General features: G+C 42.8%; 1 protein-coding gene across 1 annotated transcript in view; it reads right to left on the bottom strand.

Annotated features, from left to right (window-relative positions):
- The window catches only part of LOC122946029 (GRAM domain-containing protein 2B-like), a 60,633-nt gene extending 34,314 nt beyond the window's left edge, over positions 1 to 26,319 (bottom strand). The window contains exon 1 of the mRNA XM_044305320.1: positions 26,139 to 26,319. Coding sequence (XP_044161255.1) covers positions 26,139 to 26,191 — 53 coding nt within the window. The 5' untranslated portion in view covers positions 26,192 to 26,319. The remainder of the gene's footprint in view (positions 1 to 26,138) is intronic.
- Between the last annotated feature and the right edge of the window lie 888 nt (positions 26,320 to 27,207).

Below are 27,207 nucleotides of genomic sequence, written 5' to 3'. Positions count from 1 at the left end.
ATGTATATTTGTGAATGTTGAGATGTTATATTGGTTTCACTGGTAAAAATAAATAATTGAAATGGGTATATATTTGTTTTTTGTTAAGTTGCCTAATAATTATGTACAGTAATAGTCACCTGCACACACAGATATCCCCCTAAAATAGCTAAAACTAAAAACAAACTAAAAACTACTTCCAAAAATATTCAGCTTTGATATTAATGAATTTTTTGGGTTCATTGAGAACATGGTTGTTCAATAATAAAATTAATCCTCAAAAATACAACTTGCCTAATAATTCTGCACTCCCTGTATGTATACAATACCAAAAAGAAAGAATAATGTTGTGTCATATCCCCTGCCTTCAGGGATGAACCTGATAGTCATTGTACGTTTTAGTTGAAAAACCTGACTGCATGACAGGTTTTCTCTGGTTTAGACTAGCTTGACATCCCTGGCTAGCAGAGACATATAAACAAAAGCCACTGTCATGACCACATGAAGCCAAACAGATAATCCACCCTTATCTGTCTTGAGCGAAGTACAGGAGATCCTCAAACTGTAAAAGGGTGCAAAAACATTAGTCTAAAGTTGATAAAAATGGACAATTATCGCCAAAACAGTTGTTCAAATTTAACAGCAAACAACGGTTTGAGCTGACTAACACCTCTGGGGGCCTCCCATTTTTCTTGACCATCTTTGAGATGTTTCTACACCTTGATTGGAGTCCACCTGTCAACATGATTTGGAAAGACACAACCGTCTATTTGTAAAGACACAACCGTCTAAATAAGGTCTCACAGCTGCATATCAGAGCAACAACCAAGCCATGAGAAGAAAACATTGTCTGAAAAGAAGTTGGCCGTGTTTTAAATTTTTGTCTGATAGTCAGAATAAAGATTTTTCTGTTCAAAGACAGATTGTTCATGGACAAAGGATGTTTTTTTAAAAGAATTTTCCCATAAAGATATTTAATTGCCCACAGGGGATAATTTTTTTCTGTTTTTGTGTTTACGTTTTTCACTGCCTGCCTTTCTGGGGCCATAACTTTTTTTATTCACATAGTACGAGGGCTTGTTTTTTGTAGGACAAGTTGTACTTTCAAATTCTACCATTTAATATTGCATATGATATAGAGGGAAGCTGGAAAAAAAATCAAAATGGGGTGAAATTGGAAAAAAACGCAGGTGGAGAAGCAACCAAAAAATGGCGAGACCATAGGGAACTATGGCAAGCAATGATTAGATTAGATTACTTCTTTCATAGACTCCAATGCATTGGATTTTGAGTCTATGGGGATTATACTATATAAGGCCAATATAAAAAATTCTTTACGTGCCGCACACCCTATGTCGTTTATGTTGTTTTTTGTCCATGTAAGAGATTTTACATTGGAAAAACAATCCGTCCACTTTTTGAGCGAATACGAGAACATTTCAATTCTGTCCGTTCAGGTAGAGGATGTCCCCGCTTGAACGAGCATATCAGAGCCGCCCATGGCGGTCGCCCGCGTTGTCTTTCCTTTGCAGGAGTGGAACAAGTCCGACCCATCCCAGAGGGAAGCAAGGTGGATTCTACTTACTAGAGCCATGGGAGTGGTGGGGCTGAACGACAGAAATTACATGTCTGTATTCCTTTAAGTAGGACATTCAGATATCCATCTGTGCTGTGTCTAGATAGCTGAGGATTTTTTTTGATATCTTAGAGAGTTGGATCCCTTATTGCTTTGCAATTGCTTTCATATGTTTAAATAAATGAGTAATATCACTGTACAGCATTATGCTGTATATTAGTAAAGTCTGAATTAATTATTGGTACTAACTTACATGTATTTGTTTCTATATGTTATGGTTTTAACGTCACTAATCTGCGGTGCTCAGCTGTTGCTGATGGCTCCGGCTGCAGAGCGCCGCTTCTATAAAGCGCACTAAGGCGTGATGACGTCTATAGTGGCCAGAAGAAGACGGATAGTACGCACAAAATGTCCGTAGCCGCTACCATCTGCAACAGTGTGTCCGCCCCAGCATCCCGTCTGTTATTATCCTTGAGAAGGAAGAATAAAGAGTAACTATTTCACTACTTCGGTGAGTGCCGCATGTTGCTTTATTTATCTTCTCTACATTGTTATACTATATAAGGACCTAATGTGCAGCAGCCTTCTGTCACACAGGAGGACAGGTGCTGCCTCATACTACACCCTGGTTTCCCAATCCTAGCCAGGGCACACCGCTTTTCTGTGTTTTAGTGCGTCCAGGTGCCATGACCACATTTGACCAAGGCATCTAAAGGGTTAAAAGTCCGTAACAGGCATTACCGCCTGTCGCAGACAACAGCCACAGGTGTCTGCTGTAGGAGTCACCCGGCAGCTATGCCACCTGCCAAGCCCACCGCATTCATGAGCGTGCACCATCTTAAATCCTCAAAGCACGGCCTCCCACTCTCAATACCCTATAATAAGAAAGTGAAAACACTAATTAACATTCACATGGACATAACTATCCATGACCTTTTGCTCTGGGGGCCTCCCATTTTTCTTGACCATCTTTGAGATGTTTCTACACTTTGATTGGAGTCCACCTGTGAACATGATTTGTAAAGACACAACCGTCTAAATAAGGTCTCACAGCTGCATATCAGAGCAACAACCAAGCCATGAGAAGAAAATAACTGCCTACAGAGACCAGATTGTGTGGAGACACACATCTGGAGAAGAGTACAAAAAATTTCTGCTTCACTGAAAGTTCCTAAGAGGACAATTCTTAAATGGAAGAAGTTTGGAACAACCAAGACTCCTAGAGCTGGCCATCCAACCAAATTAAGTAATCGGAAGAAAAGAGAGGAGACCCAATGATCACTTTGGCTGAGCTGTGTGCAGATGGGAGAAACTTCCAGATGGTCACTACTGCTCTCCACCAATCTGGGCTTTATGACAGAATTGCCAGAAAGAAGCTACTTCTCAATAAAGACATATTAAAGACCCATCTAAGTTTGCAAAAAACGCATCTGAAGGACTCTCAGACTATGAGAAACAAGATTCCCTGGGCTGATAAAACCACGATTGAACTTTTTGGCCTCAATTCTAAGTGTCTTTTCTGGAGTAAACCAGGCACTGCTCATTGTCTGCCCAATACCATCCTAACAGTGAAGTATGGTGGTGACAGCATAATGCAGTGGGGGTGTTTTTGAGCGGCGGGGGAAGGCAGATTGGTTACGGAAAGCTGAATGTAAAGAACAGAGATATTCTTAATGAAAACCTGTTCCAGAGTGCTTTGGAGCTCAGACTGGGCAGAAGGTTTAAATCCAACAAAACCAGTGACCCTAATCACACAGCCAAGACAACACAGGAATGCACGTAGATGCACACTATGACCTGATGCGGTGCGTTGTCAGGTTACAGTACAGCTCGGCAGGAAGAAGACCACGGAGGGTAAGTGAATCTGTAAGTAGCAGCACCGTCCAGAGCTGGAGAGGTAAGTTTATTTTTTTATTAATTTTAAATGTGTGATCTGAGGTCTGATTGGGGCTGATCTGAGGGTGGGGAGGTCTGATAGGGTCTGATCTGAGGCTGGCAGGATCTGATCTGAGGCTGGGAGGTCTGATGGGGGCTGGTCTTAGGCTGAGGGACTAATCTGAGGCTGGGGGTCTGATCTTAGGCTGGGGGGTCTGATCTTAGGCTGGGTGGGTCTGATACAGGTCTGAGGCTGGGGGTCTATTGGGGATCTGATCTGAGGCTGGGGGTCTGATCTGAGGTTGAGGGGTCTGATCTGAGGCTGGGGGGTTTGATCTGAGGCTTGGGGTATGATGAGGGTCTGATCTGATGGGGGCTGAACTGAGGCTAAGGAAGGTCTGATGGGGGTCTGATCTGAGATTGGGAGGTCTGATAGGGGTGTGATCTGAGGCTGGGGAGGGTCTGATGGGGGTCTGATCTGAAGTTGGGAGCTCTGATGTGGGTGTCATCTGAGGCTGGGGGGTCTGATGGGGGCTGATCTGAGCTAGGGAGGGTCTGATGGGGGTCTGATCTGAGGCTGGGGTTCTGATCTAAGTCTGATGAGGTTCTGATCTGAGGCTGATGTAAGCTGGGAGGTCTTATAGGAGGCTGATGGAAGTGGGGGGGCAGTTCTGAGGCTGAGAAAGGGACAAAGGTAGGGACAGTTGCGAAAAAAGAGGCAGGGACAGTGGCAGGGAGAGTGAAAGCTGGATGACCCCCCCTCTGGGATGAGCTTGGCTGCCATTAATGCCAAATAAAGAACTACATATATAACATTCTCAAGTTAAATATTAGACTGCGTGGTCAAAATGGCGCCTGTAGTATTTGTTATATATATAGTGCAGGTGCCATTTTGTTCTGAAAAAATACAGCGCTCTCGATTTTTTTAATTGAAGCGCCATTTCTGTACCTTACCCCTAAGTCAGTTGTATGTTTGACCAAATATAGCCGTCAAATTTTTAAGTTAAGAATTTTGTAATGCCCCACGATGTTACAAATATCCAAATAGCCAGCAGCAAAAAGATTCCCCAACCCTGCTTAAGCACAATTCATTCTAAATTTGACAACTTGTTCAAGGAAATTGTGACAGGTTGTTCTAGTATGCAATCAGGTGACCACAACACATTTTTTCTCAGAAGTCAATAAGGAAGATGCCATAAGAAATCATGGAAATTGCGCTGTGTTTTGAAAATAAAATATCATGCTCCATCTCTTGTAGTGTAGATTTTGTGTAACCTTTGGCTGCTGCTTTACAATGTACAAAAGAGTTCTAAACTCCATGTAAGGAACCTATATTTCCTAATCTGTTATACAAACTCAATATCCAGGGCCAGATTATAGGGAGGGGCAATTCCCAAGGAGCTTCTAAAACCTAATGGGCCTAACCCCCCACGTTCCCCAAGGCACCTCCCAGACACCCCTAGCTAAAAGATATAATAAGTGGAAATATTTTAAAGGGGTTGTCTGAACATTAAATGTTATTTTATTATAATTCAGAAAAACAAATGACTTTTTAAATTTACAGTCTTTTACAAAAATGTGCCAGTTGCCAGATATTCCCTTCACTTTGCTATGAGTGCCCCCTGGTGTTTAGTCTGTATAGTAATGTGCATGTCCTACTGAGCTTAGTGAGCAGGTCAACTGGATCTCCTTTAATGATTGGTCAGAAAATCTGTCAGATAATCTGATGGTATAATACAGCCCTTAGAAGCTGTGAAAGGAAGAGAGCTGAAAAAGAAAGGACAAGGCCCCTGAGAGTCCAGCCTGAAGAAAATTTAGCAGGGCAATCGGAGCTATAAATGGAGCTTTGCTAGAAATAGACTGTCATGTACTTCATAATGTATGATTACATTTTTTTACATTAATCATGAGATTACTTCTTTACGTGTATTGACAACTATACAAAAGTACCTTTAGCAGTCCCTGGGCTGAGGTCTTGGGGACTACATATTAATTGTATAATAATAGAGAATTGTGGCACACAGCTTCTTTTGTCTGCAGTTTATGACATTTATGATCCAGTTACATTTCAGAAGAAAAGTAGTCACATTCACTAGGTTTGGCGACTAGATATTAAAATAAATAAAAATAATAATAATAATTGAAATATACTGTATTTTTCGCCCTATAAGACACACCTGCCCATAGGTTTTAGAGAAGGAAAATAAGAAGAAAATATTTTTCATGAGACCTCAGCTCAGAGCCCCAATCAGACCCCCAATGTTAATCAGACCTCACATCTGACCCTCAATGTTAATAAGACCCCCAATTAGACCCCAGATTGGACTCTCAATGTTAATAAGACCGCCAATCAGACCTCAGATCATACCCCATTGTTACGGTAATAAGATCCCCCAATCAGACTTTAAATCAGACCCCCAATGTTAGGATCCCTATTCAGACCTCATATCAGACCCCCATGTTAATAGGATCCCTATTCAGACACTCAGATCCGACCCCCAATGTTAAGATGCCCATTCAGACCTCAGATCAGACCAGCATGTTAATAAGACCCCTATTCAGACACTCAGATCAGCCCCCTAATGTTAAGACGCCCATTCAGACCTCTGATGAAACCGGCATTTTAATAAGACCCCTTTTCCATCACTCAGATCAGGCCCCCCAATGTTAAGACCTCCATTCAGACCTCAGATCAGACGAAAACAATAAATCAACTTACCTCTCCTGCTCTGGCACCGCTGGTGCTCTGGGGATCCATCTCAACATGCACGCAGTTACAGCACAGCGAGCAGCCAAGGACCAGCAAGCAGTGAGTTCAGAGCCCAGGGAGTGCTGCATCCACTGCTTCCCAGTCCTCCTGTGCTAATGAGTGCTTTCATAAATGGAAGCGCTTATTAGTATTCACCCCATAAGATGCACTGACATTTCCCCCCACTTTGGGGGCAAAAAAGTGCGTCTTATAGGGCAAAATATACGCTAAACAATAATATATATATATTTAATTATATAGTAAAAAGCCTGATATTACTGTTTGTATTTGTTATGGAATTACCTTTAATATATAGGTTTCCAACAATAAATTTACACAGTTTACACTATCTAGTCAAAGATAGATCGATACTGTAGATAGATAGATAGATAGATAGATAGAATTGGCGCATACAAGATAACAGGTCATGTGTTACTGTTGTAAGCTTTGAAATGACAAGTCTGTTTAAAGTCCATGTCAAGGAGATGCTTAGAAGTAATCCAGATAAATTACCTCACTCCTTCATCCTGTAATAGGCTTTACTTACTAACAATTAGTCATCTGGAGAAAAGATTCTTCCACTTTGTATTATACATTAGTGAATTGGAAGAACCAACCCTTGTGCAGATAAGCAGAACATCTCTTATGTATTTATTTTTATATATAAGTTGTGCCCATCCTTACAGACACAAAGAGCCCAAAAAAAACTAAACGTATGACTACCAAGAGCCACAAGCTATACATTTACACACAGTTACCGCATTTTTCGCCCTACAAGATGCACCTAGGTTTTAACAAAGAAAAATAAGAGAAACAAAATATTTTTATCTGATATTTTTTCTTATTTTTCATTAGCAGAGAAAAAAATAAAAAATATATATTTCATCAACCTCAGATCAGACTAATAAATCAGATCCCCAAACCTCATCAGACCTCTAAATCAGACCTCCCAAATAAGACCCCCAATGCTCAGATCAGACAACACAAATCAGACCCCCAGTGTCAGACCTTCAGTGCTCAGATCTCCCCCTTCACAGATCTGACCCCCCATGCTCAGACCTGACCAACCCATGCTCAAACAAGACCCCCCATGCTCAGATCTGCCCCCATGCTCACACAAGACCCCCCATGCTCACACAAGACCCCCCATGCTCAGATCTGCCCCCATGCTCAAATCTGAACCCCCATGCTCAAATCAGACCACCATTGCTCAGATCAGGACTCCCCATGCTCAGATCAGACCCCCATTGCCCAGATCAGCCCCCCCATGCTCAGATCAGACCCCATTGCCCAGATCAGCCCCCCCATGCTCAGATCAGACCCCCATTGCCCAGATCAGCCCCCCCATGCTCAGATCAGACCCCCATTGCCCAGATCAGCCCCCCCATGCTCAGATCAGAACCTCCCATGCTTAGATCAGACCCCCATGCTCAGTCCTATAATTAAAAAAAAAATGTCTTCCCTCTCCTGATCAGGCACTGGGCTCCTGCTTGGGCACCTGCTACTCTGCAGGTCTGACACGCTCTCCACTGTGACCTTATGAGCACAACGTCAGGTCATAGTGCGTGTCTCCACGTACTACGTTCTCACACTGTGTGCATCAGGACGTCGTGGAGAGTGAGATGGAGCTGCAAAGTAGCAACAGTGCCCGATCAGGAAAAGAGATGAGCATGGGGTGGAGAGTGAGCCGGACTGCTTCCTGGCTTCACAGCTAGAGCCGCACTTGAAGAAGCAAAGAGACGCATGTGGCTCAAGAACCAAGAGCCACCCCTGCTATATATATAAAAAAGAATTTCTGTCAGTTGTGTGTCTGTCTGTTCTTTATCCGCAGCCAAATGACTGGGCCGATCTGCAACAAATTTGGTACAAAGGTACATAGGGTGTCCGGGAAGGTTTTAGACTCAGCTCTCTAGGACATACCATTCCTGAGATATTCCCCCCAAAATTATTGGCCAATAGGAGCTTGCAGATTTACTCACATTCTAACTGCCATTCACACAGTCACATGACCCTTATCCAAAATCAGTTACACCAGGTTTCCAAAACAACATTTTTCTTAATGATTAGGGGGCAGGGTGCTGTGGAAGTCTTATATTAAGGGGACAGAGTGCTGTGGAAGTCTTAAATGGGAGGGGCCCTGTGCAGGTCAATGTTAAGGGGGCAGGCTGCTGTGTAGGGCACTGTGGGGGGTCACTGTTAGGCCTCTTTCACACGAGCGTGTGTGCCCCGTGGTCATGCTGCGGCCCGCAAAATGCGAGCCGCAATGCACGAGCACAGTACGTGGGGCAGCCGCAGCGGATCGCGGACCCATTCACTTGAATGGGTCCGCGATCCGGACGTTCTGCAAAAAGATAGGACATGTTCTATCTTTTTGGGGAACGGAAGTACAGGACGAAACCCCGCGGAAGCACTCTGTAGTGCTTCCGTAGGGTTTCGTTCCGCACCATTCCGCATCTCCAGATTTGCGGACCCATTTAAGTAAATGAGTCCGCATCCGTGATACGGAATGCCCACGGTATGGCACCCATGTCTCCGCAATACTGCAACGTATGTTAAGGGGAAGATTTGTGGAGGGTCACTGTAAAGGTTGTGGGCCACTGTGGGGGGGGGGGGGGTCACTGTTAAAGGGGTGAAATGCTGTGGAGGTCAATGTTAAGGGGCAGGGTGCTGTGGAGAACGCTGTTATGGGGGTGGGGGGCTGTGAAGGTTACAGTTAGGGCTCATGCACACAAACGTATTTTCTTTCAATGTCCATTCCATTTCTTTTTTTGCGGACCGTATGCGGAGTCATTCATTTCCATGGGTACGCAAAAAAAAAGTGACTATGAGTGCATTTAGTTTCCGTATGTCCGTTCCGCAAAAGAAAAGAACATGTCCTATTATTGTCCGCATTATGGACAAGGATAAGACTGTTCTATTGGGGGCCATCAAAATGCGGAATGCACACAGACGTCATCCGTATTTTTTGTGCGGATACGTTTTTTTGCGGACCGCAAAATACATACGGTTGTGTGTATGAGACCATAATGGGGTGGGGCACTGTTAAAGGGGCAGGCTGCTGTGGAGGTCAAAGTTAAAGGGGTGGGCTGCTGTGGAGGTCACTATTTAGGGGGGAGGTGCTGTAGAGGTCACAGTTATGGGGAGTACTCCTTTAACCTCACAATAGTGGAAATATACCTGTGCAGAGCTGGGTCATCCTGCTAGCGCATTATAAATATCATTATATAATTTTAAAGGAATATATTAAGTTATTTATTAGTCATTGTTTTAGTGAGTATGGCTAATTTCACACAGGCGTGTTTGGTCCGGGAAACATACTCCATGTTACAGCCACATTTCCTGGATTTAAGAACATTGTTCCTCTGGCCTGAACTCACAGCATGATAATGATTTATGATTCTGTGAGTTCCTGCCTATCAACATTATGTGAGTACAGTGCAGTTGACCCACAGTTAGGCAGGAACTCACAGCATTAAGCCTCATTCACACGTCCGTGTCCGTGCTGAAATCCATGAGCAGATGGTGAGTGATGCATCCGTGAAGCTGTCCGTGAAGGATCCGTGAGTCCGTTTTTTGCTGTCTGTGTTGCATCCGTGTTTCACTGACACTGAACAGCTGAAAAATAATTTTCAAAGCATATATTCTTAATGATCCGTGAAACACGAAGGCAACACAAATGGGATCTGTGGGTTTTACTGACCCATAGACTATAATGGGCGTGATGGATCCGTGAACACGGACAAAATAGAGCATGCATCCGTGCTAAAAACACCAATCCACGGACCGTGCTTAAACACCGATGTCTGAATACACGCATTCAAATGGATGGGGACGTGTGCTGTCCGCGGAGAACACGGTCAGCACACATCCGTGAAACACTGACGGGTGAATGAGGCTTTAATAATCAATATGATGCTGTGAGTTTGGATCAGAGGAGCCATCACATGGAGTGTGTTTCCCGGACCTCAAATTAGCCTATGTATGAAGTTACACAAAGTCTGCCAGTAACGCTGCCTTTAGTCTCTGCAAAAATAACAAATTCCTTTTAGTCTGGTAGAATGTAGAACATTGTCAACTCTGCTCTCCTCCTTTGTCTCCGAATGACAGGAGCGGTAACAATGCTACATATGACGGAGCCGGTTATTTAACCTCTGTGCAGACAGCACGTACTGAACCTGTAAGTCTCCTCTGGGAGTGTTACATAAATGCTACAGTATAACTCTGCTAAAAAAAATAAGTAATCGGTGCTTGACAATCATCTTCTGAATTTATACCTAAGTGTGTATTAACCCTTTGGAGTTCAGCATGATGCAGTGCAGTAGTTCTGTATATATGGTAACTCCTGAGCAAACCCGTCCCTGATAATCGTCCAATTCATGAGCTACGTGTGGCCGGAGGGTGGATCAGTGGTTTGAAGGGTTATGAATGCACATGCCCATATTATGGCTCTGTTTTGTACAGTCATTGGCAAACGTTTTGAGACTGACACAAATTTTGGTTTTCACAAAGTTCGCTCCTTCAGTTTTCAGAGTGGCAATTTGCATTAGCTCTAGATTAATCTGATGAAGACTGATCAAATGAATTGCAATTCATTGAAAAGTCATTCCTTCTTATAAAAAATGTACTTAATCACAAACTCCCATTTCCACTGCATTTTAGCCCTACCAGAAGATGACCTGCTAACATAATTTTAGTGATCTTCTCGTTAGAGGACAAGGCAACTAATATCACTCTGACATGCTGACTGAGATAGAAGAGCAGGTTGTTTTAAAGGGAATGTTTCATCAGAAAATGACTTAGGCTGCTATCACACTAGCGGCACGGACCTCCGGCAGGCTGTTCCGTCGGGTGAACAGCCTGTCGGATCCGTCCTGCCTCTAGTGACCGCGTGCCTCCGGACTGCCGCTTTGTCCCCGCCCCCATTATAGTCAATGGGGACGGAGCGGCAGTCCGGAGGTACACGGTCACTAGAGGCAGGACTGATCCGTCAGGCTGTTCACCCGACGAGGCACAGCAGCGCACGGCGGGAGGCTGCCGGAATAAAACTACATGTCCGACATTTATTCCGGCAGCCTCTCGCTGTTTAAAGTATTTTTAAAGAACTTATGATGATGTTATTTTTTATTTTCCATGTCAATATCTATATTTAAACAAAAAACATAAAATCCTGCAGTTTTTAGACTGGCCACTAAGCCTAATAATTTCAACTTCTTGGTCTGTACAGATCGCTTTACTGCAGTTACCTGCTTATATATCATTCTAATCCTGCCTGTAAAATTATCACCTCTGTGTATAGATAAGACAGGATTCACCATTGTACATCAAAGCTTATTTATTCTTTCCTTGTACAATGTCCTTGTCTGACCATTGTTAAGTACAGCTCAGACAAGATGGCCGCCCCCATAATCATGTTCAGTAAACAGAATGCGCAATCAGAACATAAAAACAGATTAGAAAAAAGATATATGTGTTGCTATCTGGTTTTCACTGGCAGATAATATTTTAGGTGACACATTTCCTTTAAAAAGGGGATGGTGCTGGAATTCTGTTAACCATGGTGGTTACCTCCAAGGAAACATGTGAAGTTATCATTGCTTTGCATCAAAAGGGCTTTACAGGTAAATACTTTGCCGCTTGTAAGATTGCACTTAAGGGCTCAAGCACACAACCATACTGGCTCAGTGCCCGTATTACTGACCGTAAACGTCTGGTCCGCAATGTATGGGCACTGGCCGTATGTACTCTGTGGTGCGGACCCTTTGACTTGAGTGGGTCCACAATCCGCAGGATATGACCTAATATAGGACTTCAACTTTCGGTTCTATATTTGGCCATAACTTATGGATCGCGGACCCATTCAAGTCAAAGGGTCTGCATCCGCAAACGGAGTACACACAGCCAGTGCCTATACACTGCGGACCGCTATTTGCAGTCCACAGCATGGGCACGGGGCCCTTACACTCATGTACATGAACCCTAAATTAACCATTTATCAGATCATAAAGAATTTCAATGAGAGATGTTAATTTGCTGTGAGAAAGGTTTTAGGGCACCCAAGAGATCCCAACAAGTGCCAGGATTCAGCTATGGGATTGAATCACAACCAGTGTAGAGTGTGTTCAGGAACGGCAGCAGGCAGGTGTGAGTGCATCTGTACACACAGTGATGGTGCATTCACATGACCGTATGCATTTTGCATTCCTAAAAAAATACAGATTATGTCCATGCGCCATCCTTGTTGCACCTTTTTTTTTTTTGGGCGGACCCATTGTTACAATGCCTGTTTTTGTCAGCAGTGTTCTATCTTTTTTTGCGGGGCTGTGAAATAGACATACAGGTGTGGACAGCACATTGCTTTCCGCATATTTTGCAGCCGCATTGAAATGAATAGGTCCGCATTCGATCTGCAAAAAATGCGGATCAGATGCAGAGGAAAAATACCGTTGTGTGAAAGGAGCCTAACAATTCCTATTCTTGTCTGCAAAACGGACAAGAATAGGACACGTTCTATCTTGTTTGCAGGGCTGCGGAACGGACATACAGATGCAGACAGCATCCAGTGTACTTTCCGCATTTTTTGCAGCCACATTGAAATGAATGGGTCAGTATCCAATCCGCAAAAACTGAGGATTGAATGCAAAGCAAATATATGGTCATGTGAATGGGGCCTAAGCAAAGGCTTTTGGAGGTTCGCTTGATGTCCACAAAGGCAGCAAAGAAGCTGAAAAACATCAGGGACAGACTGACATTCTGCATGAAGTACAGGGATTGGACTGCAGAGGACTGCTTGGGACCAATACATCCAGCAAATGTTGAAACAAACCTTCTCTTTATTTTCCATCCAAAAAGCATGAAAAAACATAGTGACACTTTTAAATTACAGAATTACGATTGGCGATGCACAAATGTCAGCACTACATAACAGTATGTTTTTTACATTTCTTCCTGCAGCCGCTCTGACAAAATAAGCCATTTATAATATGCTAGTGAGCCTCTAGGTGCTATATGGGCGTCAAATCAGCACCTAGAGGCTCCGTCTACTCACCCTTTATCCCGCCCAGGTCCTCTGTTCTGCCCGCCCCGCTCCTCTTGATTTATGCCACGGTCCGCAGCATCGCTGATGAAATCCCGCGCCTGCGCCATTCACTTCTGTATTCGGTGCAGGCGCAGTGAGTGAATAATGCGCTCCTGGTGCCAGATTCCTCACTGCGCCTGCGCTGACTACGTCACAGTGAGGAAGCCGGCATCAGGAAAGCGGCCTTCACTCACTGCGCCTGCGCCGAATACAGAAGTATTCAACGCAGGCGCGGGATTTCATCAGCGATGCCGCAAACCCTGACATCAATCAAGAGGAGCGGGACGGGCAGAACGGAGGACCTGGGTGGGATAAAGGGTGAGAAGACCGAGCCTCTAGGTGCTGATTCTACACCCACATAGCACCTAGAGGCTCATTAGCATATTATAAAAGTGCTTATTTTATCACAACGGCTGCAGGGAGAAATGTAAAAAACATACTGTTATGTAGTGCTGACATTAGCACATCGCCAATGTCAGTCAGCTACATAACAGTAATTCTGATGGTAGAGACCCTTTAAGAACTCATGTAGTCTTTGAAAGGTGTAAACATTTTTTATGGGATTAGTGTAAACATGTGTCACTCCAAAGCATTTGACACTGTACCACATAAAAGGTTAGTATATAAAATGAGAATGCTCGGACTGGGAGAAAACATCTGTATGTGGGTAAGTAACTGGCTCAGTGATAGAAAACAGAGGGTGGCTATTAATGGTACATACTCAGATTGGGTCACTGTCACTAGTGGAGTACCTCAGGGGTCAGTACTGGGCCCTATTCTCTTCAATATATTTATTAATGATCTTGTAGAAGGCTTGCATAGTAAAGTATCCATTTTCGCAGATGACACTAAACTGTGTAAAGTAATTAACACTGAAGAGGACAGTATACTACTACAGAGGGATCTGGATAGACTGGAGGCTTGGGCAGATAAGTGGCAGATGAGGTTTAACACTGTAAAGTTATGCACATGGGAAGGAATAATGCAAGTCACCCGTACATATTAAATGGTAAAACACTCGGTAACATTGACATGGAAAAGGATCTAGGAATTTTAATAAACAGCAAACTAAGCTGCAAAAACCAGTGTCAGGCAGCTGCTGCCAAGGCCAATAAGATAATGGGTTGTATCAGAAGGGGCAGAGATGCCCGTGATGAGAACATAGTCCTACCACTTTACAAATCGCTAGTCAGACCACACATGGAGTACTGTGTACAGTTCTGGGCTCCTGTAAACAAGGCAGACATAGCAGAGCTGGAGAAGGTCCAGAGGAGGGCAACTAAAGTAATAACTGGAATGGGGCAACTACAGTACCCTGAAAGATTATCAAAATTAGGGTTATTCACTTTAGAAAAAAGACGACTGAGGGGAGATCTAATTAATATGTATAAATATATCAGGGGTCAGTACAGAGATCTATCCCATCAGCTATTTATCCCCAGGACTGTGACTGTGATGAGGGGACATCCTCTGCGTCTGGAGGAAAGAAGGTTTGTACACAAACATAGAAAAGGATTCTTTACGGTAAGAGCAGTGAGACTATGGAACTCTCTGCCTGAGGTGGTGGTGATGGTGAGTACAATAAAGGAATTCAAGAGGGGCCTGGATGTATTTCTGGAGCGTAATAATATTACAGGCTATAGCTACTATAGAGGGGTTGTTGATCCAGGGAGTTATTCTGATTGCCTGATTGGAGTCGAATCTAAAGTGGGGAAAATTGGCTTCTACCTCACAGGGTTTTTTTGTTCTTTTTTGCCTTCCTCTGGATCAACTTGCGGGATAACAGGCCAAACTGGATGGACAAATGTCTTTTTTCGGCCTTATGTACTATGTTACTATGTTACTATGCTTTTTATTACTTTTTCAATGGCAAATAAAGAGAAGGTTTGTTTCAACATTTGCTGGATTTTCTCCTATATATTGGTTTCAACTGGAGCCCAGCGGTCTTCGTCCAGCCGATTCTTAGCATATTTGCTGGGTCGCATCCAGATCTCTGTCTGTCCCCACAATGGGGTCATCCGGCTTCCGGCATTCACGGATCCAGAAAGACCCACCTGTCCATTTCCTACAGTTTCACAGTTTATAGTCACTGTTATATAATACTTTTGAAGGGGCCCTGACAATAAAATCTTTAAGTCCATATCCTGGGCAGGCCCCAGCCGCTTGCCCTGCTTTCCCTATAGCTACGCCACTGAGTGACAGACCTCTGGAATCAGAGCGTCTAAACTACTTTATGGTACCGCCAAAAGAGTGCAACATAATGGACCGGAAGGGTTCCCTTTAAAAGATTCAATTCCACTGTTTCAAGAAGACATGAAACCATACCATTTCAGAGACTTTAGTTTACATCTAATTTTTTATGCAAAGTGACCTTTAACCCATTCAGCAACCGGAACGTACTGGTACCTTTCCCAATTTTACATATATAAATACATAAACAAAAAAAAAATAAACATATCAGGTATCACTGCGTCTGAAAAAGTCTGAACTATTAAAACATTTTTTTTTTTCCTGTGCAGTGAAAACCACCCGATTTGCCATTTTTAGTCACCTTTTCCCCTCCAAAAAAATGATTCGTGATCAAAAAGACGTATGTACCACAAAAATTGTACCAGTAAAAACTACAGCTCCTCCCGCAAAAAAACAAGCCCTCATACAGCTCTGTGGACAGAAAATAGCGATGCAAAGAAAATTTTTTATTTTTTTAAAGGCTTTTATTTTTTCTAAAGTAGTAAAAAAAACAATACAAGTTTGGTATCACTGTATTCATATTGAGCCGCATAATAAGTATGTCATGTCAGTTTTAGCGCACAGTGTACGCCATAATGACAAACCCCCAACCATCTTGGCAGAATTGTGGTTTTTTTCCAATTTAACCCCACAAAGATTTATTTTTCCCATTTTCCAATGACAGGCATGATAAATTAAATGGTGCCCTTAACAAAATACAACTTATCCTGTAAAAAATAAGCCCTCATATGGCTATATGAATGGAAAGTTAAAAAAGTTATGGGTATTGGAACATGGGGAGGAAAAAATGAAAATGCTAAACAAAAAATGGGCTCGGTACATAAGGGGCCAAAATACCCACTTTGTTTCCTGTGCAGAGAACATAAATAGGAATGTTTCGATCATTACTAGTCAGGTTTGTTCACAGACTAAGCTGTGCCTTTTTCTCATGTATGTGTCATAATTTGTCATGTGACAGAAGCAAACCACATTTGATTAACCTCTTAAGGACACAGGGCGTACAGATACACCCTGATGTCCTGGTACTTAAGAACACAGGGCTTACCTGTACGCCCTGTGTATTTCTGATCACCACCGCGCAGCGGGCAGTGATTGGAACTGGATGCCTGCTGAAATCAATCAGCAGGCACCCTGGGACAATGCTGAGGGGGGTCCTGTGACCCCCCGTATTGGCAATCGCTGCAAACCGCAGATCAATTCAGACCTGCAGTTTGCAGCACTTTCAGAAGTTTCTGATCCCCACGTCCGTGACTACGGGGATCAGAAACTTCAAAATGACCTAAATTTTCATTTTTAACCCCCCCCGGGCGGTGCTGTGGTGGTGCTGGGGGGGCGGGCGAGCGATCATCCCGCCCGCCCCCTCTCATTTCCAGGATGGCCGAGTGGTTAGCAAGCAGTGTCAGCACATTGCTGACACTCTGCTTGAAATGGCTGACATCTGTGCTATGATGTCAGCCGTTTAACCCCTTCCATGCCGTGGTCCGTAGGGACCGCTGTATGGAAGGAGTTAACAGGGAGGGAGTTCCTTCCCTCTCCCATCAGGGGCTGCTGTGCCTTTTCAGCCCCCGATTCTTGATGGGATCACAGAGGGAGCATGCCCCCCTCCTTCCCTATCACCCGCTGCTTTGTTGTGGCAACGAGTGATGGTTACCATGGCAACCGGGCGCCTTCACAGGCTGTCCATGGTGCTGATCAGACTTTGCTAAAGGATGAAGTCTGATCAGACTAAGTGTAAAGAGAAAATACAGTACAGTACACTATATAATGTACTGTACTGTATTGTACAGACATCAGACCCACTGGATCTTCAAGAACCAAGTGTGTCTGGGTCCAAAAAATGTAAAAAAAAAAAAAAGTGAAAAAAGTAAAAATAAAAAAACACATTTATCACTGATTAAAAATATTTTTTTTTTTAAATTCACTGCACATATTAGGTATCGCCGCGTTCCACAATAACCTGCTTTCTAAAAATATCACATGACCTAACCCCTCAGGTGAGCCATTTTTTGTCACCTTACATCACAAAAAGTGTAATAGCAAGCGATCAAAAAGTCATACGCACCCCAAAATAGTGCCAATCAAACAGTCATCTCATCCCGCAAAAACCATACCCTACCCAAGATAATAACCCAAAAACTGAAAAAATTATGGCTCTTGGACTATGGAGACACTAAAACATGATTTTTTTTGTTTAAAAAATAAAATTATTGTGTAAAACGTACATAAATAAAAAAAGGAGACATATTAGGTATTGCCGCTTTCATAATAACCTGCTATATAAAAATACCACATGATCTAACCTGTCAGATGAATGTTGTAAAAAACAAAAAAATAAAAGCGGTGCCAAAACAGCTATTTCTTGTTACCTTGCCTCACAAAAAATTTAATATAGAGCAACCAAAAATCATACGTACCCTAAAATAGTACCAACAAAACTGCCACTCTATCCCGTTTCCAAAATGGGGTAACTTTTTGGGAGTTTCTACTCTAGGGGTGCATCAGGGGGGCTTCAAATGGGACATGGTATGAAAAAAAAACAGTCCAGCAAAATCTGCCTTCCAAAAACCGTATGTCATTCCTTTCCTTCTGCGCCCTGCCGTGTGCCCATACAGAACTTTATGACCACATATGGGGTGTTTCTGTAAACTACAGAATCAGGGCCATAAATATTGAGTTTTGTTTGGCTGTTAACCCTTGCTTTTTGACTGGAAAAAATTGATTAACCAGCTCCCCTAGCTTAAACCCCCTTAATGACCAGACCACTTTTTACAATTCTGCACTACACTACTTTCATGGGTTATTGCTCGGTCATACAACTTACCACCCAAATTAATTTTACCTCCTTTTCTTCTCACTAATAGAGCTTTCATTTGGTGGTATTTCATTGCTGCTTCATTTTTACTTTTTTGGTTATTAATTGAAATTTGCCAATTTTTTTGCAAAAAAAATCACATTTTTCACTTTCAGTTGTAAAATTTTTCAAATAAAACTACATTTCTATATAAAATTTTCTCTAAATTTATTGTTCTTCGTGTCTTTGATGAAAAAATATGCAATAAGTGTATATTTATTGGTTTGCGCAAAAGTTATAGCATTTACAAACTATAGTATAAAAATGAGAATTTCCGCATTTTGAAGCAGCTCTGACTTTCTGAGCACCTGTCATGTTTCCTGAGGTTCTACAATGCCCAGACAGTAGAAACACCCCACAAATGACCCCATTTCGGAAAGTATAGACACCCTAAGGTATTCGCGGATGGGCATAGTGAGTTCATAGAAGTTTTTATTTTTTTGTCACAAGTTGGTGAGAGAAATATCTCTCTAAAAGACAACTTTTCCCATTTTCTTAAAATACAAAGTTGTCATTTGACAGAGATATTTCTCTCACCCATCATGGGTATATGTAAAAAGATACCCCAAAACACATTGCCCAACTTCTCCTGAGTACGGAGATACCACAAGTGTGACACTTTTTTGCAGCCTAGGTGGAGCACCTTTAGGATTTCACAGGGCATTTTTTACACATTTGGATTTCAAACTACTTCTCACGCATTAGGGCCCCTAAAATGCCAGGGCAGTATAAATACCCCACATGTGACCCCATTTTGGAAAGAAGACACCCCAAGGTATTCCGTGAGGGGCATGGCAAGTTTCTAGAATTTTTTTTTTTTGGGCACAAGTCAGCGGAAAATGATTATTTTTTTCTTTTCTTACAAAGTCTCATATTCCACTAACTTGTGACAAAAATTTTTTTTTTTACATGAACTCGCCTTGGGGTGTCACCTTGGGGTGTCTTCTTTCCAAAATGGGGTCACTTGTGGGGTATTTATACTGCCCTGGCATTTTAGGGGCCCTAATGCGTGAGAAGTAGTTTGAAATCCAAATGTGTAGAAAATGCCCTGTGAAATCCTAAAGGTGCTCTTTAGAATTTGGGCCCCTTTGCCCACCTAGGCTGCAAAAAAGTGTCACACTTGTGGTATCGCCGTACTCAGAAGAAGTAGGGCAATGTGTTTTGGGGTGTATTTTTACATATACCCATGCTGGGTGAGAGAAATATCTCTCTAAAAGTCAACTTTTCCCATTTTTTTGTACTAAGTTGTCATTTTAGAGAGATATTTCTCTCACCCAGCATGGGTATATGTAAAAAGAAACCCCAAAACACATTGCCCAACTTCTCCTGAGTACGGCGATACCACATGTGACACTTTTTTGCAGCCTAGGTGCGCAAAGGGGCCCAAATTCATTTTAGGAGGGCATTTTTAGACATTTGGATTCCAGACTTCTTCTCACGCTTTAGGGCCCCTAAAATGCCAGGACATTATAAATACCCCACATGTGACCCCATTTTGGAAAGAAGACACCCCAAGGTATTCTATGAGGGGCACGGCGAGTTCATTGAAGATTTTTTTTGGGGGGCACACGTTAGCGGAAATTTTTTTTTTTTTTTTTTTTTCTCACAAAGTCTCCATTTCCGCTAACTTAGGACAAACTTAGGACAAAAAGTTCTTTTCAAAATGGGGTCATTTGTGGGGTGTTTCTACTGCCCTGGCATTTGAGGGTCTCCGCAATCATTACATGTATGGCCAGCATTAGGAGTTTATGCTATTCTCCTTATATTGAGCATACAGGTAATGAGATATATTTTTTTCCGTTCAGCCTCTGGGCTGAAAGAAAAAATGAACGGCACAGATTTCTTCATTCGCATCAATCAATGTGGATGGAAAAAAAAGGAGGGGAAAGGCGTCTGCCAGGACATAGGAGCTCCGCCTGTGGCGAAACCAACCTCGCCACTGGGTTTTGGAGTGGGCTGGCTACTAGCCTCTTGCCCCAGGATTATGGGCCCTCTCATCAGCCAGGCCTCCGTTGTTCACAAAGGACTTGGACTAACTTGAACCCCTGGTCTAATTTGTGCCATTTTGGGATGTTAAATGTCTATGTGTATTGAAAAGGGTGGGACATTGTTGAGTAGGGAGATCTGTTCCATTGTCTCTCTGTGTGTATTGGCGATGTCCTTTGTCCTGAGAGATAATTGAATTACTTCTCAGTTGTCTCCAGGACAGAGGATATTGTGTATTCGCCTGCCTGTGATGATTGCATCAACCCAGTGTGAGGTAATTCTATCACAGGCAGAGGGGAGGATTTTGTGTGGGAGTGTCTGAGTGTATTGTACTTGGTTATTGGTTGTTTTTACAAAACCCTGTGGGTGGTAACCTTGTTGGAAGATGTGTATAAAATGCTTGTGTGTTAAAATAAAGAAGCTGCTTTATACCTTCATGAAGTTTTGGCTCATGTTTGGGGAATGCGATAACTACACTTATGGGAATTGCTATATAACAATACTCCCCTGAGTATAAGCTCTTGTAAGAGCTTGTTCATGGTTCCTGCTCTCTGGATGTAAGAGAGGTTCACCCACTGGAAGCTGAAGCCCGGTCTTGGGTCCAGCGTGGGTGGAGGACGGTGAGACCCCAACCAAGCTGCGGCGGTTCGTGGGGTCTGCAGTGCGTACGGTGTCAAGTGGAGTGCTTGGTTTTCTTGGATTTCTCCATTCACATCAATCGATGTGGATGAATAAGTCATTGCCGGGATTTATTTTTTATTTATTTTTTATATACAAAGTGTTTGCCAAAGCATATGAACACCGCCCCTCAGCTGATAAGCCTTGGCAAACTTATCTTTTTTACTGCAGAGGAGAAGTCTCGTCTTGCAGCGCCGCATACACCGACTTTTGTGTAATCTGGCAGCAGCGCAATGCTTCTGTCAGAATGCACATCAGTGCTGCAGCTGGTTCATCGGTTGGTCCACCTAGAAGGTAAAAAAAAAAAACAGGCCGCAACTCAATACATTTACTAACATTAACGTTATATAACATTTGAACAGAACATTAACTTTTATAAAATTTATTGAATTTTTGGAACAGAACATTAACTTTTTTGCTTACCGGTGATTGCTTTTTTTTTTTTACCTTTATAGGACAAACCTCTCCTTCCCCATGGGACAATGTGCAAAGCGAAAATCGCCCAGAGATGTGGCAAAGTACATTATGCACTTTGTCCCAGGTGAAAGGAGAGATTTGCAGCAGCTGTGAGTGAAAGGGCCCTAAGAGCCCTGTGTGCCTGTCCTGTGTGACGCAATCTTTATGCTAATAGTGTACCTGTGTGTGGTACTTCCGGAAACACTCCCCTAAGCACAGGGCAGGGCAGTCAGGACAGAAATAGCGGGTTTCACGCCTTATTCCACTCCTGAATTTTTTTTCGAGGTGGCAGTTGGTTTGAGGTACCAGCAACGACATTGGGGAAATGTCGCTCGTGTAGACGGCTCACTACACTGGTGGTTGGGGCCACGGAACCTCCTGGATACAGGAGGTTCTCGATGATCTCTTCCTGAAATTTGAGGAAGGATCTTGTTCTCCCAGACTTACTGTAGAGAACAAAACTATTATACAGTGCCAATTGAATTAAATATACAGACACCTTCTTATACCAGCGTCTGGTCCTGCGGGAAAGTAAATAGGGAGCCAACATCTGGTCATTGAAGTCCACCCCTCCCATGAGCGAATTATAGTTGTGGACACAGAGGGGCTTTTCAATGACTCCAGTTGCTCGTTCAATTTCGATTGTCGTGTCTGCGTGAATGGAGGAGAGCATGTAAACGTCACGCTTGTCTCTCCATTTCACCGCGAGCAGTTCTTCGTTACACAAGGCAGCCCTCTCCCCCCTTGCAAGACGGGTAGTAACGAGCTGTTGGGGGAAGCCCCAGCGACTAGGTTGCGCGGTGCCACAGCAGCCAATCTGTTCTAAAAACAAATGCCTGAAGAGGGGCACACTTGTGTAAAAATTGTCACAATAAAGATGGTACCCCTTGCCAAATAAGGGTGACACCAAGTCCCAGACTGTCTTCCCACTGCTCCCCAGGTAGTCAGGGCAACCGACCGGCTCCGGGGTCTGATCTTTAACCCCATAGACTCGAAATTTGTGCGTATAGCCTGTGGCCCTTTCACAGAGCTTATACAATTTGACCCCATACCGGGCGAGCTTGCTTGGGATGTATTGTTTGAAGCCAAGGTGCCCGGTAAAATGTATAAGGGACTCGTCTATGCAGATGTTTTGCTCAGGGGTATACAAATCTGCAAATTTGGTGTTAAAGTGGTCTATGAGGGGCTGAATTTTGTGAAGCCGTTGTGTGCTGTTTTCACTAAAGTGCAGGAAACGCAGGATGGTCTCAAATCGTGTCCTGGACATGGCAGCAGAGAACATGGGCATGTGATGAATTGGGTTCGTGGACCAATATGACCGCAATCCATGCTTTTTTGTGAGGCCCATGTTGAGGAGAAGGCCCAGAAAAGTTTTAAATTCGGAAACTTGGACGGGTTTCCACCGGAAAGACTGGGCATAAAAGCTTCCCGGGTTGGCGGCTAAAAATTGAGTGGCATACCGATTTGTTTCTGCCACGACTAAGTCCAAGAGCTCCGCAGTCAAGAAGAGCTAAAAAAAAACTGTGCCGATCCGATCTGAGCTGTCTCAACCCGAACTCCAGACTGGGCGGTGAAAGGGGGAACTACTGGTGTGGGTGAAGTTGGGGGCTGCCAATCAGGGTTTGCCAGCACCTCAGGGACTCTAGGGGCTCTACGGGCCTGTCTGTGCGGTGGCTGCAACGGGGGAACTAAGGCACGTGCCACCATACCAGCTTCAACTGCCCTTCTGGTGCTCGCCACTTTACCATGTTCTACGGCAGTGCTGGTACTAGGTCCAGGATGGGCTCCGCTGCTGGTGTATGCCTCACCACCTAATCCGACAGCGCCAGCCCCACTCTGCTGCCCTTGAAGCGGATTCTGCGCAACCTGTGTTCTAGCAACAGGGGGCCGGGTACGCCTGGTGGTATCGGGGACCTCAACCTCATCATCCGAACTTTGGGTCAGACTGCCACTGCTTTCTACAGGTTCGTATTCTGACCCGCTGGATTCGTCAGATGAGGGTTCCCATTCCTCATCCGACTGGGTCAGAAGCCTGTAGGCCTCTTCAGAAGAAAACCCTTTACTTGCCATTTGGTCAACTAAATTTAGGGGTATTCCCTGAGACTACCCAAGAAAAAAAGCAAGCCTGTCTTACAAATGGGAGGCTAGCGAAGTACCTGAAGCCGCTGCGATTGATAAAAAATATCAAAACAGATTTTTTTATCGCCACAGCGCTTGTAAAGTGATTGTGCAGTGATAAAAAAAAATTCAAAATGTTGTCACTGCGGCCGGGCGGGCGTGGATGAACGCACGTGTGGGCGACTGATCAGGCCTGATCGGGCAAACACTGGTTTTGGGTGGAGGGCGAACTAAGGTGATACTAATACTATTATAGATCTGACTGTGATCAGTTCTGATCACTTACAGATACTTTAAAAGTACCAATGCTGATTAACGATACGCTAATCAGCGAATCAGTGACTGCGGTGCGGTGGGCTGGGCGCTAACCGACGTTAACTACTTAAAAAAGGGGCCTAAACTAACCTAAAACCTAACCGTCAATACTAGTGAAAAAAAAAAGTGACAGTTTACACTGATCACTTTTTTCCCTTTCACTAGTGATTGACAGGGGTGATCAAGGGGTTAATTGGGGTGATGGGGGGTGATCTGGGGGCTAAGTGTAGTGTTTGGTGTACTCACTGATGTGTGCTCCTCTGCTGGGACAAACCGACGAAAAGGACCAGCAGAGGAGCACAGAAGCCATTTAACACCTTATATTAATAAATATAAGGTGTTAAATGGCTTCTGATTCGATTTTTTAAAAGTCACCAACCTGCCAGCGCTGATCATTGGCTGGCAGGCTGGTGACGAACTTCTGATGTAACGATTCCCGGCCCGCACTGCGCATGTGCGGGCTGGTTCTGCCCAAAATCTCGCGTCTCGCAAGAAGACGCATCGGCGAGTCTAGGAGGAACAACAGGGCCGCCGCCAGGACGCAATCCTGCGTGCGGCGGTCCTGAGCTGGTTAAAATGGAAGATTTGCCCAAAAATCAAAATTCTGAAACTTTATCTCCATTTGCCATTAACTCTTGTGGAACACCTAAATGTTTGTAAAATCTGTTTTGAAAACCTTGAGGGGTGTAGTTTCTAGAATGGGGTCATTATTGGGTGGTTTCTATTATGTAAGCCTCGCAAAGTGACTTCAGACCAGACTTGGTCCTTAAAAAGTGTGTTTTTGAAAATTTCTGAAAAATGTCAAGATTTACTTCTAAGCCTTGTAACATCCCCAAAAAATAAAATGGCAATCCCAAAATGATCAAAACATGAAGTAGACATATGGGGAATGTAAAGTAATAACTATATTTGGAGGTATTACTATGTATTATAGAAGTAGAGAAATTGAAACTTGGAAATTTTAATTTTTTTTCAAATCTTTGGTAAATTATTATTTTTTTTTTAAATAAAATATTTTTTTTTAATCCATTTTACCAGTGTCATGAAATACAATATGTGACAAAAAAAAATCTCAGAATGGCCTGGATCAGTACAAGCGTTTTAAAGTTATTCACACATAAAGTGACAGATTTGGTCAGATTTGCAAACAATGGCCTGGTCCTTAAGGTGAAAATGAGCCCAGACCTTAAGGGGTTAAAGGAATATGTAAGAAATGACTTGCCACTTTTAATTTTAAAAACATATCTGCTTCTAGAATAAGAGGGTCAGGGCTGTATACTTTCGTACTATATATAAAAAAAATGATGTATTGACTATATAAGGCTAGGGCTACACGGCAACATTTATTGCGTGATATTTCACGTAATATATTTCAGTGGTGTCGCATTGTGACTCCATTAAAATACATTGCATGGGATGTTGCGCGTTGCTGTGTAGACCCAGCCTCATAAAGTATTTATCAGCAATTCTTAATACCACAGTTATCCAATTTCTCTTTCAACTATTAGCTAGTCAGTATGTACTCAAAGCTCACACCCAAATCAAGCAGGTCTTCATTATATATGGTTAGTAATGCGCTTAGAAGATTATGCAAATGAACTCCATATGAAATCATTTCTTATGGTAACCGCAAGGTCTAGTTAAATGTGGAGATATTCAGCTACCCTGATGATAGACCATCAATATCAACATCTAGGACGGCTCCAAAAATTCTCAATATAGATCATTTTTAGACGAACTCAGGACACAGAATGGATAGCAGTGGTATGGCTGTCACTGGTGCCAATGATTTCTATTGTTGTGCTCCATTATAGGAGCAGAATAATGCAAATAATGGAAGTGCTGGATCAGGCACATAACTGACAGGAACGGAGCCTAACAGACCCCATTCACTACAATATGATCTGTTAGATTTCCGTTCCAAATGGAGCCTCTATTGCAGATGTGAACAAGGCCGTATTCTTCTGGTTTTGAGAAATGTTGTAACTGTAATGACTTTCTTATACAGTACATTTACATTACCAGGTTCAGTATTAAACGCGCAGGCAATTCAAAAATTAGACTTGTAAATAGTTACATTTTTATCATGGTAATATATACGTTTCATCTATAAAATCAAGGCATACAGTTATTTGTTTTATTTTTTTATAAAAAGTCATATACCTTCAGGCACATGACTAACAAAACACAGGAAGAAGTACATGGCTTAGCAATACATAAAGTCACTTACTCAGCAGAAGCAGATGGCAAATTCTTATCCGCTGGTTGCAGTGGAGTGTCCATGGAGAGTTCTCTTGAGTTGTCTAAACCTCACTGGTAATTTTGAAATTATTTTCACCTGAATTGTGCTATTTCTTATGCCCTTATCCTTTGATTTCTGTTAACGTATACTTTTAGCCTCTCCCCTCTCGATTCTGCTCCACTCTTTCTTCCTCTCTGATTCCTAGCGTCAGCAGCTAGGGCAAAGTCCAGAGCTCATAGTTCACTCCCCTTTTTCTAGTCCAATATTAATCTCACATGAACCCATTGCGTTAGCAGAAAAATGCATACCCATAATAATGATAAGACAACTTACAAGCTGCATAAAATTATAGTCTTGTCCTTGAACTTCTAAACTCTTCAGAAAACCTGGTAAAAGGTAATAGTGATGAGTTCTCCAGTGGCTTCTAGTTATCTTTATTTATAAAAAAAAAAAAAAAAAAAAAAAAAAAAGTGATGGCTCACATTAGTTATAGTATCTTAAAGTGGAACCAATATTAAATGCTGGAGAATGGGGAGGATTTTTCTCATAACTTTTTATGGATGTACATTATGCTGTGACCTTGGTAAACAATAAGGTAATATCACGCTCACTATTATCATAGTGCATAAGGTAGCTAATGGATAGCCTTGGCAGTTACCATATGTTTTTTCACCAGAGAAGAAAGAAGAAAGTAAAGGGCCCTTTTGCATGCGCTGATAATCCAACAAATAATCGCTAATGAGCATGCATAGGAATGCTTGTTAGCGATTATCTGGCGGTGTAAATGTACCGCCAATTACCCGATGAACCACAAAAAATTGAATGAAAAGTGATAAAGTTATAGACACCACAAAATGAAAAGTAAAGCTCACTCTAAAAAAAATGAGCCCTCACACAGCTCCGTACACATCAAAATAAAAAAGTTATAGGGGTAAGAATATGGTGATGCAAAGAAAAAAATATTTTTTCCAAAGTTTAAAAAAAAAAATTGTATTAAAACATCCGAAGTCGATTTGCATAAAACTTTGTTTGAATTCTGTACAGTATTAGAATATAT

Source organism: Bufo gargarizans, chromosome 1, assembly GCF_014858855.1.
Source record: "Bufo gargarizans isolate SCDJY-AF-19 chromosome 1, ASM1485885v1, whole genome shotgun sequence".
Classification (NCBI taxonomy): Eukaryota; Metazoa; Chordata; class Amphibia; order Anura; family Bufonidae; genus Bufo; species Bufo gargarizans.
Note: the sequence above shows the minus strand (reverse complement) of the source record. Positions and strands in the feature narration are given on the sequence as shown.